Raw genomic sequence first — 18227 nt, forward strand, 5'->3', positions numbered from 1 at the left:
TACATTTGATGTATTTATAGTAAAGAAACTTGCATACTAAATGTTTCAATTTGTCCCAAAAATAATTGATCGTCCTAACTGTGATTTCAATTATTATTATTGATATTATCTTCATAATTGAGCAGCTGTAATACAATATTAGTGCTGTCTTTTTTTTTAAATAAGTTACAAAAAAGACTTTCTTTTTGACTCCAATCAATCGCCCTGTTTTCCATTTCCGTGTTTGTGCGCCGCAGATGTGAAGCAGGCGCTGATCCAGTGGCAGGAGCGGATCGACTTTGCTCACAAGCTCCTCACGCTGCTCAACTCGTTCAGCCCGCCCGAGCTCCGCAGCGCGTGCCTGGGTAAGCGTCCCGAACGCCCCCCCCCCATCGGCCATCCGGACCCGCCTGACGGGCTTTTTTGCTCCCGCAGACGTGCTGAAGGAGCTCCTTCTGCTGAGCCCGCACGACTTCCTGCACACGCTGGTGCCGTTCCTGCAGCACAACCACTTCACGCACCACCACAGCAACATTCCCAGTGAGTGGGTTGCGCACGCACGCACGCACGCGCACGTGCACGTCACGCGCACGCGGTCAGTGATGCGCTCGTTGTGGCTGTGCCCGCAGTGTCGCTGGGGCCGTACCTGCCCTGCCGGGAAAACATGAAGCTGATGGGGGCCAAGAGCAACGTGCGGCCCCCCAGGCCCGAACTCAACATGTGTCTGCTGCCGTCCATGGTGGAGATCGCCAAGGTGAGGCGGGAGCGCCGTGACCTCTGACCTATGACAGCATTCGTGCTGACAAGACACGATTGGACGTCAAAGGCTGATTTGCTCGTTGCTTTGATACGTTGTCAAAATTGACTTTGTTTCAAGTTCTTTTAGTCTTTCGAATAAGAACGACTGCATATATAATCGAATATCATTTAATAGTCGTTGTTTCGAACGCGCGGTTAACAAAGTGCTCCTTACTTGGAAAGCCCGGACGAGGAAATTGCAGTCGTGATGCAGCGAAAACGTCCGCGGCAAGAAATGTCTTCGTATTTGACGTTTGTCATTTCCAAGAAATCTCAAAATGCTCCACGTCACAAATAAGTCAAACAAACACTGAAAACCATCGCATCAAACTGTTTTTTTCTTATTTATAATTTAAAAAAATATATATATATATATATTTTTTTTTTTAAGAAATAAAATCCTAGCAGGCCTTTTTAAAACTATACAAGTTGTTTAACTAAAAAATGAAAGTAACTTTTCCATCTTCTGGTTGAATTGTAGAATTTGGAGATTGTCTTCTTTTTTTCCCAAACTCGCTTATTGACCGCAAAATTCCTGAACGCAAGAAGCCTTCATTTCATTCAGTTAAAAAAAACAACAACTAAACAGCAAATAAACAAGTTATTTAAATACTGCACCATCTTATGATTGGATTTTTTTTTTTTTTTTCCCGCTGATGTTCGAATCGTGCTTGACGGCGTAAAGTCTCGATTTTGGTGATCAGTAGCGTGAGCGACTTCGCAATTTGAGGAAATGCGGTGCCGGAAACACAAGCCACACTTGACCTGAAATACACACAGCAGAGGAATGTGTGTGTGTGTGTGTGTGTGTGTTCGTCGTCGTCGTCCAGAAAAAGCAAATAATAAAGTTGCAGTGGAAAGTCGATTTGCGTTCAAGTGAAATGTGCAAACGATGATCGTGCTATCGGTTATCGGCACGTTCTAAATGATGGTTTTATGGCAATGGGTTGAAAATGGCATTGTGGTGCGTCCCTAATAATAATAATAATAATAATAATAATAATCATCATGCAACTAATTGTGTGTGCGTCAGGGCAAGGACGAGGTCTACGACGGCGTCCTGCTGGACTACTTCCTGTCCTACCAGCAGTTCATCCATCTTGTGTGCCGCGTGGCCATCAACTGCGACAAGTTCACCGACACGCTGGTCAAGCTGAGTGCGTGTGGCCCCGCCCACCCCTCGTCCCATTGGCCCGCCTCGCTCACCTTCTTTCTCCTTTTCGGAAGGTGTGCTGATGGCGTACGAGGGACTCCCGCTGCACTTGGCGCTCTTCCCCAAACTCTGGACCGAAATGTGCCAGTCGCAGGTGCGAGCCGTCGCCCAAGCGCCGCGTCGCCCTTCCCACCCCGGGACCCAACACGGCGTGTGTGTGCGTGCGTGCGTTTTCAGTCGGCGCTGTCCAAGACGTGCGTGAAGCTGCTGTGCGACGACGCGGCCTTCAGCGAGTACGTCAAACTCATCCTGATGGACGAGCGCACTTTCCTCAACAACGCCGCCGCCTTCGCCTTCCTCAGCTGCTTCCTGCACAAGGTGCGAGCGCGCGCACGCAACAGGCTTGTCATCGGCGTGCAATTTAACGAGGGACCGCAGCAGACGCGTCCACGTCGAATGCGTGCCGTAATATTGCGTCACATATTTGTGCACTTTGGGGTCAAGTTGCATTTTGAAAAGTGTCACACGTGACTTCATGTTAAAGACGAGCTCGCTCTCAATAGGAAAAGAAAACTCATCCATGCCTTCAAAATGCAATGATGCCATCTAGTGGCAGGGAAATCGCCTCAGCACAAATCAATATCACTCGTTTTTTACAGTACGTTTTTTTTTTTTCATTTCAACTCCATTTTATGAATTTGTTTTCCCTCGCTTGAACATTATTATTATTATTATTATTATTATTTTTAGCGCAATTTTGCATGCCTTTTTTTTTTCTTTTTACAGTAATGTGCCTATTTGATGAAATTGATGAAGGTTTGAACATTGAGAATGTTTAAAAAGAGAAATGTGAGCACGTCAAAAGTGTGGCAAACAAAGTTAACGACTTTGCAGATTTTATTTATTGCGGGTATTTTTTGGAACCGAATGACTAAAAGATGCCGCCATATTTCTTTTTTTATTTTGACACCTATGTTAACAAGGGTACGAAACGGAGAAAAAAGATTTCATTGTACATTTAGAGCACGTGCGAATATATAACAAACATTAGTGACAAATTCCAAATTCCAATCAAAATGGCGGACGTCCTGTTTGCTTTTGAAATACAAAATTTGATGGCCGGCCCCCCGTTATGGAGCAGGTTGACACCTTGACATTTGCCCCTGTTGTCGTCCCAGGTGTGGAGATGATACAGTCCAAGTTTGAAGTCAATCGGGTTCACCCTGTGAGACAAGGGGGTGAAAGTAGGAGCCCTGAAAATTGCCGTTCAAAGAACTTCCTGTTCATTTTGGTTTGTGTGACGTTGCTGCGGGTGCGATGGGGGGGTCGTCCCGTTACACCTCTGTAGGGGGCGCTGCAGACCCTTTTTGTTTTTGTACTGGTGTATGGTGACTGTAAAATATCACATTGTGTAAGTTTGAGGTTTGATTTGATCGAGAAACAAGACCTCGTTTGACTTTTCCTTTTTTTTGACCTTGTTTGACCTCGTTTGACCTTGCGTGCGGCAGGTGCAGGCGCTGTCGTCCGCCAGCTGCTGCAGCCTAACGGCCGCGTTGGTGTCCGGCGTGCTGAGCGAGCACGACGCCCTGCGGCCCGAGCTGGCGTCCGATTGGCCGCAGCTCAACAAGACCGCCGCCCTGCTCAACGCGGTACGTACGCACGCGCGCACGCACGCACGCACGCACGCACGCCACGTTGTCGACGTGCGTTGCCGTTCTGTTGCAGGACCTTCGGGCGTTGACGCTGTTGCTGTCGGTGCAGCCGCCCCCGACCCTTGACCCCGCCCTGGGCCCCGCCCTCCACGATCTGACGGCCCGCTGTCGCCTCTGCCTGCAGCGCCGCGACGCGCTGGCGGACGCGCGACGCCAGCGCCGCCACGACGGTAAGGAATCGACAACGATTTTAATCACGCCGTCATCGTTTTCAAATCGTAAGCGCTCCAAATCCGATTTCAGCATCGCGACAGTCATTCACCGATTTTGCATTTTTGTCGTCCTTCATGAAAGACGACCGATTATCCATCGTCTGTGTTTCATGGAAAGAAGACATTTGCATGAAACTGTTTTTACTTTGGAAAACAATGATCGAACCGCTAGCAATAGCATACAAATCTGGCGTACAAAACAATCACTGGTTAATAAACAGGAAGTAGACTAAGTGGCGGAAATTGCGTGGGAAATGCTTAAGAAGTGGATTGAAAGAGAAATGAATTGTAGTTGAAAGAGAAACGAATACAAAGAACCCTCGAACCCTCGGAGGCAAGTTCAAATTGACATGAAACAGTGGAACCGTGAACCGTCACTTGCTACACGTTTGTGCAGGGATACGTTTGCAATGTACGGTCGGAGGTGGGATTCGAACCCGCCACCTCCTGCTTACCGGACAATCCACTTTACCAAGTGCACCACTGACAACTGATGATTCGTTATGAAAGTGGGCGTGGCCAGTTGTGCGTCAGCCCCATCGAAAATAAGAAAACCTTCAATTGTGTCAATATTGTCATCAATGTGGAATCGGACAATTTTTCCAGCAAGTCGACATTTCAAAAATGTATGTGGAATGCAGAAATGCTTCCAGCGTTCAAAAAATAATAATTTTCAAGAAATGTGATGATTGGATTAACGGCTGCAACATGTGGCCACTCGTCCGCCGCCCGCGTTTTGGCGCCGCGCTCCTCATTTTGTCACGTGCTTGTTTGCGCAATCAGAGGAGGAGGGCGCCACCCCCGTCAAGCGGCGCCGTGTGAGCAGCGACGACGAGGACGAGGAGGAGGACGACGGGGCGCCGGGCACGTCGGGCGCCGTCCCGCCGCCGGGCCCCGACTCGTCCAAGACGGAGCAGCAGGGGGCGCTGACGCCCACCAGCACCTCCGACACGGAGACGCGGGACTCCTCGTCCCTCATCGACCCGGGCACCGAGCAGGACCCGCCGTCCCCGCCCGACGCCGCCTCCCCCTCCCCTCCGGAAGCCGCCCCCTCCCCCAAAGCGGACCAGATGGCGGAGCAGGAGGAGGCGGAGGCGGAGCGCAGGGCGGCCCCGCCCCTCCTGGAGGACGCCGCCCTCCCGGCGGGGGAGGGGCCGGAGGACGTGCTGGACGCCTTGTGCAGGACCCTGGAAGCCGCCGTCGCCGTGGTTACCAAACTGACGGCCAAAGCCCCGCCCTCCTCGTGACATCATTGGTCGCTGTGAGTTCGCTTTTGCTTTTTCTGCTTCGTTGCCTTGAAGTCGCACCTTTTTTTTTTCTTCTTCAAAGGGCAAAAAAGTGTTTTTGTTGTTTTATACGCAAGTGAGGATTTTATTTGCTCTCATTTAATTTTATTGCATTTTTACCGCTCGTCCTCTCTGTGCCACTTTTTGTACTTTTTGTCAACGAGGCGACGGCAGCCAAGATGAGTCCAAGTTTCACGCACACACAAAAAAAAAAGAGAAAAAGTTGCCTTGAGTCAACGTCGACACAAACGTTGACTTTGGACGCAAGAAGAACCACAAACGTCAAAAACTTGATGCCTGAACGTCAAGATGGAAACGATAAACGTATATAGAGAGAGACAAATATCTTTACACACACACACACACACACACATATATATATATATATATATATATATATATATATATATATATATGTATATGTGTGTAATCGGAAAGTGGTGCTTTACGGGACTGTGGTGCAAATAAAGCCCCCCCCCTCGTGTCGGACCAGTCGGCGCTTTGAATTTTCTTGACTGGCGCGCGGCGACCATTCCCGACGACCGTTCTGCTGTTGACTTTTAGCTGCTTCTTGTTGTTTTTCTTTCAATCCATCAATAAAAATGTTTATTGACAACATGCGGCAGCGCAAAAGTTTTTCCAGTTCGGAACCACAAGAAGTCTTTTCACGTTTGGACTCGTTGGCGCTTTGAAGGTTTGCCGTTTGTTGGTCGAGGCACAGCGCGATCCGATTGGTTGATTGCAGCCTCTTTCAAGGTAATTGCCTCTAATATAAACTTTTTTTTTTCTCTCTCTCTTCTGTCGCATGGGGGGGGGGGGGCGGAGGGGGCAGCAAGACAAGAAATGAAAAACAGACTTTTTGCTCTGATTTGCATTCTATAAAAAAAAAAAGTTTTTAAATGCCAGCATGTGCTGGTTAGCCCCAAGGACAACATAATCTGTTCTAAAAATAGCTCAGTCATGGGACACTGTGACTTACTAAGAAGAATAAAAGCAAAAGAATAGTATTTATTTATTTACTTAAAGTCAACATGTTACATGTTTCTTCTGTACTTTATTTGGTTTAAAAATAAAAATCGATTTTGTGTAATGGAGAAACAAAAATCTGCTTTTTTTTGACAAATCTCTCCCAAAAGGAATCTCCGGATTCTCGTACCGTCCAAATGGGATATTGGCTCGTACGAGGATGACTTGATGATGGCCTGCAATTCAAGCAATTGATTGACATCATTAATTAGCTGTTGATGAAACTTTTGAGACTTTTTCTTTCTTTCTGTTGGTGTCCTTTTTTTTTTCTCAGCAAGGTTTGTGTCATTTTCTTGTTCCTGCGGCAGCTTCTTCTTTTCCGCTAATCTTGGCGCAGCGTCTGCGCGTCCGCATGACCACGCACCGCAAAGATAACAAATGTTTTGTCACAATCGGCGTCATGATCGATGGCATTTCCGATTGTCACAATCGGCAACTCATCTGTTCTATTGCCTGCTCTCTCGGACTTTCCCGCCATGAATGTGACCTCCAACCGGAGGTGCAACGATTAATCGAACACGAATGGATGGACGATTATTTTTGCTTAATGAGTTTGAACGTTTTCTGTCCTGTCAATTTGAAATCTTGTCCCATTTTTCAGTCAAGGGATGGAAATTCAAAAATGTTTTCTTTTTTTATTAATCCAATTGACCGATCGATCAATCGACAGATGAATCAATTATAAAAAAGGATTTAGTTGCAGCCTTTCATTTAGGCTGGAATTTTCAAAATAAGACAATTCCCCACATCTGCTTTTATTTTGTAAAAAAAAAAAAAAGAATGGTTTAAACCAATCATCAATTTGTTTGCATTTTCTGCAGTTGGTTTCAAATGAAGCCTTTTTTATAATCTCAAAATTAGCAACACATCAGTTACTTATTCTTGCAAATACTACACTTACGTTTTCCAATATTGAAGTTTTTAAAAGAAAAGCTCATAGAATCAATACAGTTTTGCAAACATTAACATTGAATTTCCGATTTTCACCTTAAAATGTTTGGTTTTATGGTTAAACGTATTAAAAAGTGAAGAAAAAAAAGTTTCTAATTGTTTGGCGTTCGAGGCTTCAAACTATTCTTTTGAATCCTTGTATAGTTTGATCAATCTCTTATTTTGGAGTATATTTCTCCATCTCTTGTTTTATAATATTGGAATCTATTTATTTTGTCAATGTTTTGAATGAGATGTTTTCTAATTGTTCTCCAAATGAAAATGTTGATGGCGCAAAAGTGGGCCGGTGTTCCTAATGAAGTGGCCGCCATGCCGAGTTGAGAAATATGCTAATGAGGGGAGGAACTTCCTGCCGCAAACTTCTTCCTCTCCTGCGAGACGGTAAAAGTTGAGCGCAACGTCGTCGTCGTCATCCTTTGGAAACGCATGCAGGTCAGAGCACTCTTGCAAAATGTCGTTTGTGACGATGATGATTTTTTGGGGCGATATTTGCTGTGCACGCGAATCTAAATGTGTTTTATTGCACTTTGAGACAATTCAGAATCTTTTGCATTTATGTTCACAATTATTGTATTAGAATGAGATGAAAATCATTTCATCTCATTCTTGCTGACGTTTGTCTTAAGAGATTATTCCGAAATGAAAACTCTTGTGAATGAAAATGGAATTGATTGAGGAAATTTTCATCGATTTCCAGCCCGAACCTAAATTGTGCGATCTTCGAAGACCAGCTAAAGCAGGCCCATCAAACATGCGTCCCGCGGGCCGGATCAGGCCCTCAAAAGGGCTGAATTTGGCCCGCGAGACGATTTTGTAAAGTTAAAAAAATAATAATAATAATAATTGTCATGTCAGACTAATTCATCAGCCTGCCACAAATAAAGCACATCAATTTGTAATTTCACAAGCAATCCTCAGACGAGCAATGCAACTTAAACACGGAATTGCTCTGGATGTCATTTTACACGCAGCTTAAAGTTAGTTTAAAAAAATAAAAACATGTTGAATGCGACACATTCAACTGCACTTCTGACAACATTGATTAACGTCCTTTTAACTTCCCGAACGGCACCAAATGCGTTCCGTGAACAACATCGTGATTAATCGTGTGGAATCGCGACCTGTGAATCGTGATTGGGAGGGAATCGCCAGGTGCTCGGCAATTCACACCCCGAGAACCACACAGAGAAAAGTCCATTATTTGAAAAAGATTTCCGTGCGGCCATTGTAGGCTTCGACAACTTAATCGATTATTATTTTTTTGAAGTCGTGAGCGACAGCACGAAATATTTCAAGAAACGATTTTCCAAACTTCGACTCCATCGGCGTCGAGCGCGACTCGCACGATCACGTTGCTGCCGATGGATGAACGCGCACATTTTGTGCGTGCGCGCAGATGGCGGCGATGTGTCGGCGTCTGCTGGTGGTGCTGTTGGTCGTCACGGCGACGGCGAGGGCCGCTGCCATCGATCAGAACCGATTGGCCACGCTGGTCGACGAAATTCTGCACAAGTAGGTCCGGCCACACTTCCGCTCCGTCAAGAGCGTCTTGGCGCTAATGCTAACGTGCTAACGTGACCATGCTTGTGCTCACCCGCAGGTTCCAAGTGCAAAGGTGAGTCTGCATCAGTGACATCATCATCATCATCATCATCATCATCGAGTGTCAGAGCAAGAAAAATGCACTTTTCCACAAATGTTGATTTTCTTTTTGTATTCAAAATATTGAATACATTTTCCCCCTAACTTTGATATATCAATTTTTTTATTCAGCATTTTATTAAAAGGGACGTCGAGCCCTCCCACAATGCTTGCCAATACGTTGTATGCCGTCGCGCCGGTTGAAATCGGGTCTTTTGCTTAATATTGCATCAGTGGAATATTAAGCAGCAAAATCCAGCAGGTTTTGTCAATATCAGAAGGCGGCCATTTTGTCACATGCCGTCAACGAAAGATGACGTCACAGTTGCTCAGGTAACAACCAATCAACAGCTCGGCTTCAGAAAACAGCTGAGCTGTGACACATCCTGGTGATTATATGGACAAAAAAACAATTTCATTAATAAAATAAAAGTGGCAACATTTTATGTTTACAAAATTAACTAAAACTAGAAGTAGTCTTTGGTAATGAATACATGAGCCAAGTGGCAAAATGGCCGCCCCGAGATGGATCAAAATGGCGGGATTTTGCTTCCTAACTCGTATTCCGCAAATCTCATGTTTAAGTTGCACTTCTTCACAAATCATTTTTTTCCCGCTTGTGCGTTGAACTTGCACTTTGAGAGCACGTTAGTTTTTTCCTGCTGTTTTCCGAGACGAATGCGGCGCCGTCCCGCCCATATTTGGAAGCGGATGCTAAAGTCCGGATCCCGCCGAGAGGCCCAACGTGGCGAGGGTTGAATTCCCTCGGCGACATTTGAATGTTTTGTTGAAAGTTATTGCGCAATGCAAACAAACGTCCACCGAGCGCGTCATGATTGTCCATCGTCGTCGTCATCATCATCATCGTCATCATCATCGTCGTCATCATCATCGTCATCATCATCGTCGTCATCATCATCGTCATCATCATCACGCCTGTTGTGGATTTTGGGGAGTTTCCCCAAAATGGCCGCTCGCTCCTAAAGCTTTGAAAACGACGCGGTGTTGATGTTTTGCGTGTGCAGGAATGCGCGCCCGTCCGCTAACTTTGTGCGTTTGCCGTGTTAGCATGATGCCCATGTTCAGCCTGGCCGTGAGCGTCCCGCCCGGCGCCGTCCCGGGCTCGTATGACCTCAGTGGCGTGCAAGACGACAACGTGAGGGACAGCATCCGGCGGTGCGACGTCTACGCCGGCCACAACGTGGTGGCCGCCACCCTTCTCAGGTGGCCTGACGTGGCGCGCTATTGTCCCGGGGCGCAGGTGCCGTGGCAGGATGTTCTGAAGGCGTGCGGCCGCCCCTCCATGACGTGGAAGGATGTGGCCATGTTCTGCCCCGGGGCCGTGGAAGACAGAAGGACGGACCACGCCGAACACCGGGTCCTTGAGAGGTTCGGCAGCTGGGCGCAGGATAAGGACAAGTCGGGCCTGCTGGTGTTCTACGTGCACGCGGCGCCCTGCGAGGCCCGCTGCGCCAGCCAGCGGAACCGCCTCAGCATCCTCAAACTGCTGGAGCCCATCAAGGAGTGGAAGGAACACGTGCTCGTCTTCTCCAAGTTGCTGACGGTCAAAACGTTGTGGGAGGGCAACACCATGCCCGACAACAGGTTGGTCCAAGCCCTGCGCAACCTGGGCGGGGCTCTGGGCCCGGGCGGCCTGGCCAACATCTTCCGCTGCGACCGGCCAGGAGACGACAACACCGCCATGACCTGCACCAGCTGCTCCACCGGGGGGCGGGTCACCCCCAAATGCTACAAGGAGGACGGGGAGGAAAGTGGGGTGCCAGGAGTGGGCGGGCCGGCGCCAGGAGTGGGCGGGCCGGCGCCAGGAGTGGGCGGCCCGGCGCCAGGAGTGGGCGGCCCGGCGCCAGGAGTGGGCGGCCCGGCGCCAGGAGTGGGCGGCCCGGCGCCAGGGGGAAGTGGAACAGGAGAAGAGTGGCAAACGGTGGGACGTGGAAGACATGGGGCGGCGCGAGGGGGTCAGGCGGGAAGAGGGGCGGCTCAAGTGGGAAGAGGGCTGGTGCGAGAGTTTCAAGCGGGAAGAGGGGCGGCGCGAGGGGGGCAAGCGGCCGGGGGGGTGGCGCGAGGGGGGCAAGCAGGAAGAGGGGCGGCTCAAGTGGGAAGAGGGCTGGCGCGAGAGTTTCAAGCGGGAAGAGGGGCGGCGCGAGGGGGGCAAGCGGCCGGTGGGGCAACGCGAGGGGGGCAAGCGGGCGGTGGGGCAACGCGAGGGGGGCAAGCAGGAAGAGGGGCGGCGCGAGGGGGGCAAGCGGGTGGTGGGGCGGCGCGAGGGGGGCAAGCGGCGCGAGGGGGGCAAGCGGCCAGTGGGGCAACGCGAGGGGGGCAAGCGGGCGGTGGGGCGGCGCGAGGGGGGTAAGGGGGCAGTGGGGTGGCAGGACGCGGGGCAACACGAGGAGGGAGCTGCTTAGGTTGTTGGCCAACAACTTTTTTTTGCACTTCATAAATCTGTTTGCTAAATGCTAAGCTAATGCCATCACGCCAACGTAATAAAATGCTTGAAAATAATTTTAAAAAAGAAAAAACGACCTGCTCAGCATTAAAGCTTTCAACAATCAAGCCTGGTCTCGCCTTTATTTATTTATCTTTCAAAAACATTCTGATAGGACAAATTTTAAACACATTCACGTGATGTTACAGATATATTTAGTGATGTTGCTATATATATATTGATAATATTTTATATAAAAATTCCGAACATAAAACAGTGTGCATTTTATACAGTCTATCGCTTATATGGGAAAAATCAACTTGGGCGGCTGGCAGAAGACAAAACTCCAGCCCCCACAATCCCGCGCGGGCCTGACGTCATTACACGAGTCCAAGATGGCGGAGGCGGAGAGCAGCAGGAGTTTGCTGGGCGCGCTCCTCAACGGCGTCGCTCAGCAAACGTTTTACCAAAACAGCGACGTGACGGAGGACCTGCTGAAAAGTCAACTTTACCCCGAAGCCACACAAGAACACTTCAAGGCTTTGTACGACAAAATGAAGGCGCTTCTCAAGGTCAGAAACACTCCGAAGCGTCTGCGCGTCTCAGGCCAAACAAACGCTGTCACGTGACACGTCTTCATAAACGCGCGGAGCTGAGACGGTTTACGTTACGTCGTGATCATGTGACTGACGTCTTACAAATGATCGAGACGCTGCATTCATGATGGCATGAAGTGACGTCATATCTTAACCTGATAGTAAGGTCAGTCAAGACATGAAGTGTAGTTGGCGACATTTTAATAAAGTCAATGAGTGTACTATTAATCACTAGTAGTCAGTGATGTCATAATTGTGGAGTGTCATTTGATGTCACCTGTGATGTCATGACATGAATGGGTCTCAATGAAAGAAGCTGACCTCACGACCTCACGACCTCAGGCTGGCGGAGTCGTTAACCGTCACTTGCCTTCGGTGCAGGTTGGCGTGAGTTCGCGTCCCGCCTCGGAGACCAAATATTTGTGTGAGTGCTCCCAAAAAAAGAAAAGCTGACCTCACCATTCACGTTTTGCGCCCGCAGTCGATGGCCGCGGCCGACATGGACCACGCCCAGCTGGAGGCCTTCCTCACCGCCCAGACCCGCAAGCAGGGGCCGGGCGGCGCCACCCCGGAGCAGGCCGCCGCTCTGGCCCGCTTCTGGAAGAGCCAGCGTGGGTGCGTCCGCCAGAGCCTCCTTGCGCACAGCTGCTGGGAGCCCGCTCTCAGGGGTCTGTCCTGGAGGGCGGACCTCCGGACCGGGCCGGCCAATGGCCGCGGGGGGCTGCCCCCCAGTGGGCCCGTCGCTCTGCTGGAGCTGGAGCTGGGTGGCGGCGACCGGGTGAGCCATTTTCATTTGACTTTAGTTTGTTAACAAAAAATATTTTTATTTTCTTTTCATTCATTATAATATTATTCAAATTCTCCGTTTCTATAGTCCTTGAAAGCATTTTTTGTTTTTTTTACTATTTGAAAAAAAACTTTAGAAGGTAAAGATGAAAGCCCAAAGATGCCACCGTTCACTGCGCTTCCGGTTTTGCTTTTATTTTGTCTCGCAGGAATCGGACTTTATGTGTGTGGAGATGGACGAGCACAACGTACGGCGCGTGCTGGACAAGATGGCCGCCATCCAGGCCGCCATCGACGCCGCCGTTCAGCGCACTTGACGCAGGAAGACCGACACAGGAAGTCAGATAAACGCCAGCGGGCCGACTCTTCCTGTCGTCAACGTTTTGCTGAAGTGCGTTCTCCCGCCTGGATTCAAAATGGCTCCTGCACATAAAATCCAACATGGCCGATCAGATTTGCAACGACCTTGATGACCAAGTCCTGGATGAAGATTGGTCTTGGGTTCAACCAATCAGCGTGAAGGACGTTTGAGCGTCCAATCATTTTGTTGTGTTTGGCGCTGCCCTTCCCAAGCTGTCGCTGTCACATTTCTGCAGGCGCCGGAGTCCCCCAGGGCACAAATAGACAAGACTGGTCGCCAGCCAATCCTTAACATTCATCACGATGGATAATTTGGAGTTTTCAGAGAACCTTAAATGCGGGCATGCTTTGCTGGCGACATTCCAACCATGAACCTCACGATTGCGAGGCGCACATGCTAACCTTTTTTTCCGCCGTGCCGCCTCATGCTAGTCTGAGCTAATCATTATTAGCTAATCATTATTATTATCATTTGAGATTTTTTATTAGTTTTTTTCTTTTGACTTTTTTTTTTTATTCAGTTACATTTCATTAGTATTTAGACCACATTTAATCTATTTATTTTTTATTTTTTAGATTTAGTATGGGAGTGTAAACTTTTTCAATTTTCAAACAACTGCATGACCGCCCTGTACAGAAATAAAGAAATCACGTTTTTGTTTTGTTTTTGCTTGTCATGTGATGATTGACATTAAAAAAAAACATTTCTGCAATAGTGCGATTCTTCGTTTTGCTTTTTAAAAGTTACGTTCATTAAGAGTAACAACAATTGTTTAAAGGGTTGGGAACGTTGTGGGGATTTTTTTTGATGGCTTTTCTATCGCACCCGCGCAAGTGAGGGAACCCTGTCATGAATGATATAATTCTACTATTTTACAAATGTCAAATGTAGCAGCTTTTTTCAAAGCATTCTCGTTTTCATTTTACGTTGATAACAAAAATGTTTTTGGACATTTTATTTCTCATCTATAATAACCTTGTTTTGGCGTCGTCACGTGGGGGTCTTGATTGCAAGCTTGTGACTCCCATCCAAAGTGCGCGTGCGCGTGCGCGCGCTCGTGTTAACGTGCAGCAGCAGACGGGACAGCGGACGTCGCCATGTTCCCGAACGTGCCGTTGTATCCGAGCGTCGGTGAAGTTCTTCCACAGACCCTGGCATGGACTTCCCGACCTTGCAGGCTTCAGGTGCGGCTGGTCGCCGTTGCGGCTCGGGTTCGAGGGTCCCGCAGGCGTGTGCCGTGCGCGTGCGCGACGCTGTTGCTGCTCAACGTGTCTGCGTGTTGCATGCTGGCGGTTCTCGGCTGGAAGCTTGGCCAGGCGACCCGGTCCCTAGGTGCCGGCGGCGGACTGGTCCGGCCGGTTCCGGTCCGGTCCGGGAGCGGCCCGGGCGCATCTTTCTGGAACTCGGAGCAGCGGCGGCTGGACTTGAGCGGGCCTCGGGACTCGTGCGAAGCGGACCGCAGAGTCGTCACGCAGGTGATGTCAAGTCGACAGTCCGGAATCGCCTCGCGAGTCGCGCTGCCTGCCGCACGAGTTGGAAATGGCGCTCAAACCCGATTACGTTCACATTCACAACTTGATCACTTCAGATTTGTAACTGGAAACCACATCTAGGATGCGCCGCGCATCTTGCAATGCGGTCTGCCAGCGCCCAGCATTGTTTTGTTGTTTCAATCAGACGCCTACTAAGTGTTATGCCCCTCCTGCACGTTAGCTGGCGCTATTCGCCACAAAATATGTTGTAATTCACCTCGATAGGAGTCTGGAGAAGAAGAATCTCCAGCTGAGACGTTTTTGACAACGTCATGTTGGTTTCCCCGTGAGACGTGAGTGACTATTTGAAAAAAACTTTTGTGTTCAGATCGATTGTTTTGGTGGGTGGGCATCACTGATCTATATATATTACTGGATAGCTGCTAGCCCATACACGCCCGTGCAAGCCGTTGCAGTCACAGGGCGGCCATCTTACTACTCCCATCTCGCAAGCTACGGTTTCTTAGCCCCGCCCCGTCGAGCACCCCTATCCTATCCAGCTTGTTTTCCAGGTCTCCCCAGCCAACACAGCTGAAGATTTGTTTGAAACACATGTGTTGCTTGTGGGAGACATGGAAAACAGGCTAAATAAGGGTTTGGAGGACCACTGGATTATAAACTATACAGTATACGTACAGATGAGACATGTTCAGGGTTTGTAGCGGGTTGGTCACTTTTTTTTATAAGTTTAAAATAATAACAAGTGTACGGGACGGTATGTGCTGCTTTGAAGACCTTCGTTTTCTTTTATCACTCAGTTCCTTGCACACACACCAATATTAGATTTGGCAGCGGCATCTTTCGTTGAATTACAGTTATTTAATTAAAAAAAATATATATATACAAGTTTCCTCTTGTAAATATTAAGCATATCAGTTATACATGTATTTAAGGCAAGTCCTCTTATGAACAACAAATTGAAAACATGATAAATCTGTCTGTGCTGTTTCTACCAAGTACTGTCTCAAATGTTCTCCCGTTTCCGTACTGTAAATGTCGAGAAATGTTTCTTGGGAGGAGCAAAATGGCAGCCTCGTGGCTTCAAAAGTCTTGTCCTATCGGCTATCCAGTCATGTATACAGAAGAGTGGTAGGCATCAATAAGCCAACTTTGTTTTGCCCAAGCTAAAGATAAATGCATGAGCAGAATGTCAAACGAAGAACGTGTAACAAGAAACAGAAATACGCAAATTAAAAGCATAGACTTTGAAATATTTGCATATTTGCAATATTTTTTTTTCAATTAATGATTTCCCCACCCCCTCAACAGGTCTGGGACTACAACACGTTGCCCCGCGGCCTCCAGGACTTCCTGCTCTACATGCATTGCAGAACGTCGTCTGTACTTCTGGCTCCGGGTCTGGGCTGCCCGCAAGCGCGTCCCTTCCTGCTGCTCGCCATCAAGTCCCTGGTGCCGCATTTCGGCCATCGGCAGGCCATCCGCCAGACGTGGGGCCGCGCCGGTGTGCTCGCCAACCGCACGGTGGCGACCGTCTTCCTGCTTGGGCAGACGCCGCCGGAGGACCACAACCCAGACCTGCAAGGCATGCTGGGCCGGGAGGCGGAGCTTCATGGGGACCTGCTCCAATGGGAGTTCAGGGACACGCCGCTCAACTTGAGCCTGAAGGAGGCGCTCTTCCTGCAGTGGTTCCGCCGCAATTGCCGGCAAGCCCGCTTCGTCCTGGAGGCGCACGACGACGTCTTTGTCGACATGTTCCGAGTGTTGGACTTCCTGGAGACTGTGCCCCGCGCCAGCAGCCGCTTCCTGTTCGTCGGTGACGTCGTCACTGACGGACGGCCACCCGGAGACCGGGCGCTGCCGGACTTTGTCCCGCCGAGTATTTTCACGGGAGCGTATCCGCCGTACGCCGCGTCCGGGGGCTTCCTGCTGTCGGGTGAGGTGGCGTCACGCCTTCACGACGTCTCGCGCCGCGTCCTCTTGTTCCCGCTTCACGACGTCTACACGGGTTTGTGCCTGCGCAAGTTAGGCGTGCTCCCGCAGAAGCACCCGGGTTTCGTTGGCCGCCGCGGCGACGGCGACGGCGACGGCGACGGCGACGGCGACGGCGATGACGATGACGACGACGATGGCGATGGCCGGGAGAAGCGCGGCGAGGATGCGTGCGAGCGCAGCAAGTTGCTGGTGGCGAGCGCGCGCACGGCGCAGGACATGATGAGGATGTGGACGACGGCGACGACTGTCATGCAGTGTGACAATTAAAGGTCGGACACTTCATTAGGTACACCGGCAAAGGGCGACCAATTCAACATTTGGGCAACTGATGATGTCGTTGTTAACCGAGACGACGTGTAAATATGAAGCCGTTATAACTCGACGAGTGGCTATTGATGACTTTGATGAAGTCGTCTTAGAAAGATCTTGAATGTTGATGTCGGACAACGACTATCAATGTTGATTGATATGAATATTAGGGATAGACGATTATCGGCGCAGATATTTGTTATTTGAATCAATATCGCCGTTAAAGAGTGGCGAGTGCTTGCAAACATCCTAAATTGGAGGTTTTTCTTCCTCAAATATTGCAAAGATTTTTATTTGCCACAAAGGAACTTTGAACATGTTCAGACCATTTTTCACCTCTTTTGAAACCTTTTGCGAACCCTGACAAAAAATGAGCTACGTTCGCAATCATTCGTGGCTCGTAAAAGAGAGACCAACTTACGAGATCATTTTCAAATTGGGTTAACTTTGCGGAACTTTTTATTTCTTTGAAATTTTCACTGAACTTTATAAAAAATGTTGCCGACCCAGGGAACATTTTGTTTGTGTTACAAATTAAGTCCAAGTTTAACATTGTAGTTATGTTGACATTTTGGAGAACTTTAGGGAGCTATAATTGTCAAATTTTTTCATTTTGTGCGACACGATCCTGCACTTTTTGTTCGAATTTTCAAACGGAGTGTAATTAAAATTTCCAACACATTGATAATTAAAAGAAAAATCTTCCATGTTTTGAAAAAGTGAATTTTTTTTGATTTTGGACTCTAATATTTTCTCTTTCAGCGCAAATGAGTATCGGCTCCAAATATCGGTAATCGGCCCTGAAAAAACAAACAAACAAACAAACTGAATGGGTCTATCACTAATGAATCTTGACAGTGTGAGTATTGATAAGGTTCTATTAGATGAGACACGGAATATTTGCTGATGTCATCTTGGGAAAGATGACACCTGTGTTGGGCAAGATATTCAAAAATTTTAATAATATTTTTTTTTTTAAATACATAAATAATTTCTGTATGCGGTTGGAATGAAAATATTAATGTTCACGTTTGGAAAAAAATGTAAATGTAATTATTATGACTCAAATTTGAAACTTGACACTACTTATCACATATTTCTCCCGTCGCATGAGTGAAGATTTGTGGATTGACGATGTCATAGTAACCAAGAAATCGAGTATTGATGATGCAATACTCTTAAAGAACTGCATGATGACATCACATTAAATAAGGCACACATATTTTACCCAAGAGGATGCACAGTTGATGAGGCCTCGCTAGTATTGATGATGACGTATCAATGACATCATCTTGTTTATAAAATATGAAATAAAATTCGACTAAATGAGTTACTTGTAAATTATAACTTGTTTATATAAATTTCGAGCAAACACAACCAGGAAGTATTTGAGGATGTTTCCTTTGGCTCCCTCTGGTGGCGGCTGGTGGCACCACAGCCAATCAGCTCCTGGATGAGTCTCAGCTGTTTCCGCGCGCCAAATAAGCGG

The 18227-nt window shown here is 48.2% G+C and overlaps 4 protein-coding genes across 5 annotated transcripts in view; all 4 read left to right on the plus strand.

Moving 5' to 3' along the window:
- The window catches only part of usp34 (ubiquitin specific peptidase 34), a 48428-nt gene extending 42670 nt beyond the window's left edge, over nucleotides 1-5758 (plus strand). The window contains exons 71-79 of the mRNA XM_077571040.1: nucleotides 237-344; nucleotides 415-519; nucleotides 609-733; nucleotides 1811-1934; nucleotides 2005-2084; nucleotides 2168-2308; nucleotides 3439-3579; nucleotides 3656-3812; nucleotides 4638-5758. Of these exons, the coding sequence (XP_077427166.1) occupies nucleotides 237-344; nucleotides 415-519; nucleotides 609-733; nucleotides 1811-1934; nucleotides 2005-2084; nucleotides 2168-2308; nucleotides 3439-3579; nucleotides 3656-3812; nucleotides 4638-5101 (1445 nt within the window). The 3' untranslated portion in view covers nucleotides 5102-5758. The remainder of the gene's footprint in view (nucleotides 1-236; nucleotides 345-414; nucleotides 520-608; nucleotides 734-1810; nucleotides 1935-2004; nucleotides 2085-2167; nucleotides 2309-3438; nucleotides 3580-3655; nucleotides 3813-4637) is intronic.
- A 158-nt stretch (nucleotides 5759-5916) lies between these two features.
- Nucleotides 5917-11129, plus strand: LOC144054757 (uncharacterized). Its single transcript, XM_077570025.1, has 4 exons — nucleotides 5917-7549; nucleotides 8514-8629; nucleotides 8718-8732; nucleotides 9827-11129. The coding sequence occupies exons 1-4, from the start codon at nucleotides 7544-7546 to the stop codon at nucleotides 11127-11129; spliced, it is 1440 nt and encodes a 479-aa protein (XP_077426151.1). The 5' UTR covers nucleotides 5917-7543.
- A 9-nt stretch (nucleotides 11130-11138) lies between these two features.
- On the plus strand, nucleotides 11139-13656 carry commd1 (copper metabolism (Murr1) domain containing 1). Its single transcript, XM_077571606.1, has 3 exons — nucleotides 11139-11773; nucleotides 12279-12575; nucleotides 12793-13656. The coding sequence occupies exons 1-3, from the start codon at nucleotides 11507-11509 to the stop codon at nucleotides 12898-12900; spliced, it is 672 nt and encodes a 223-aa protein (XP_077427732.1). The 5' UTR covers nucleotides 11139-11506; the 3' UTR covers nucleotides 12901-13656.
- Nucleotides 13657-13964: 308 nt separating this feature from the next.
- On the plus strand, nucleotides 13965-18118 carry b3gnt2a (UDP-GlcNAc:betaGal beta-1,3-N-acetylglucosaminyltransferase 2a). Of its 2 annotated transcripts, none has more exons than XM_077571604.1 (2): nucleotides 13965-14419; nucleotides 15746-18118. In XM_077571604.1, the coding sequence occupies exons 1-2, from the start codon at nucleotides 14042-14044 to the stop codon at nucleotides 16694-16696; spliced, it is 1329 nt and encodes a 442-aa protein (XP_077427730.1). In that variant the 5' UTR covers nucleotides 13965-14041; the 3' UTR covers nucleotides 16697-18118. The 2 variants fall into 2 exon arrangements, with proteins under 2 accessions (XP_077427730.1, XP_077427731.1); XM_077571605.1 differs by lacking the exon at nucleotides 13965-14419 and adding an exon at nucleotides 15200-15565.
- The last annotated feature ends 109 nt before the right edge of the window (nucleotides 18119-18227 follow it).

Source organism: Vanacampus margaritifer, chromosome 7 (assembly GCF_051991255.1).
Source record: "Vanacampus margaritifer isolate UIUO_Vmar chromosome 7, RoL_Vmar_1.0, whole genome shotgun sequence".
Taxonomy (NCBI): Eukaryota; Metazoa; Chordata; class Actinopteri; order Syngnathiformes; family Syngnathidae; genus Vanacampus; species Vanacampus margaritifer.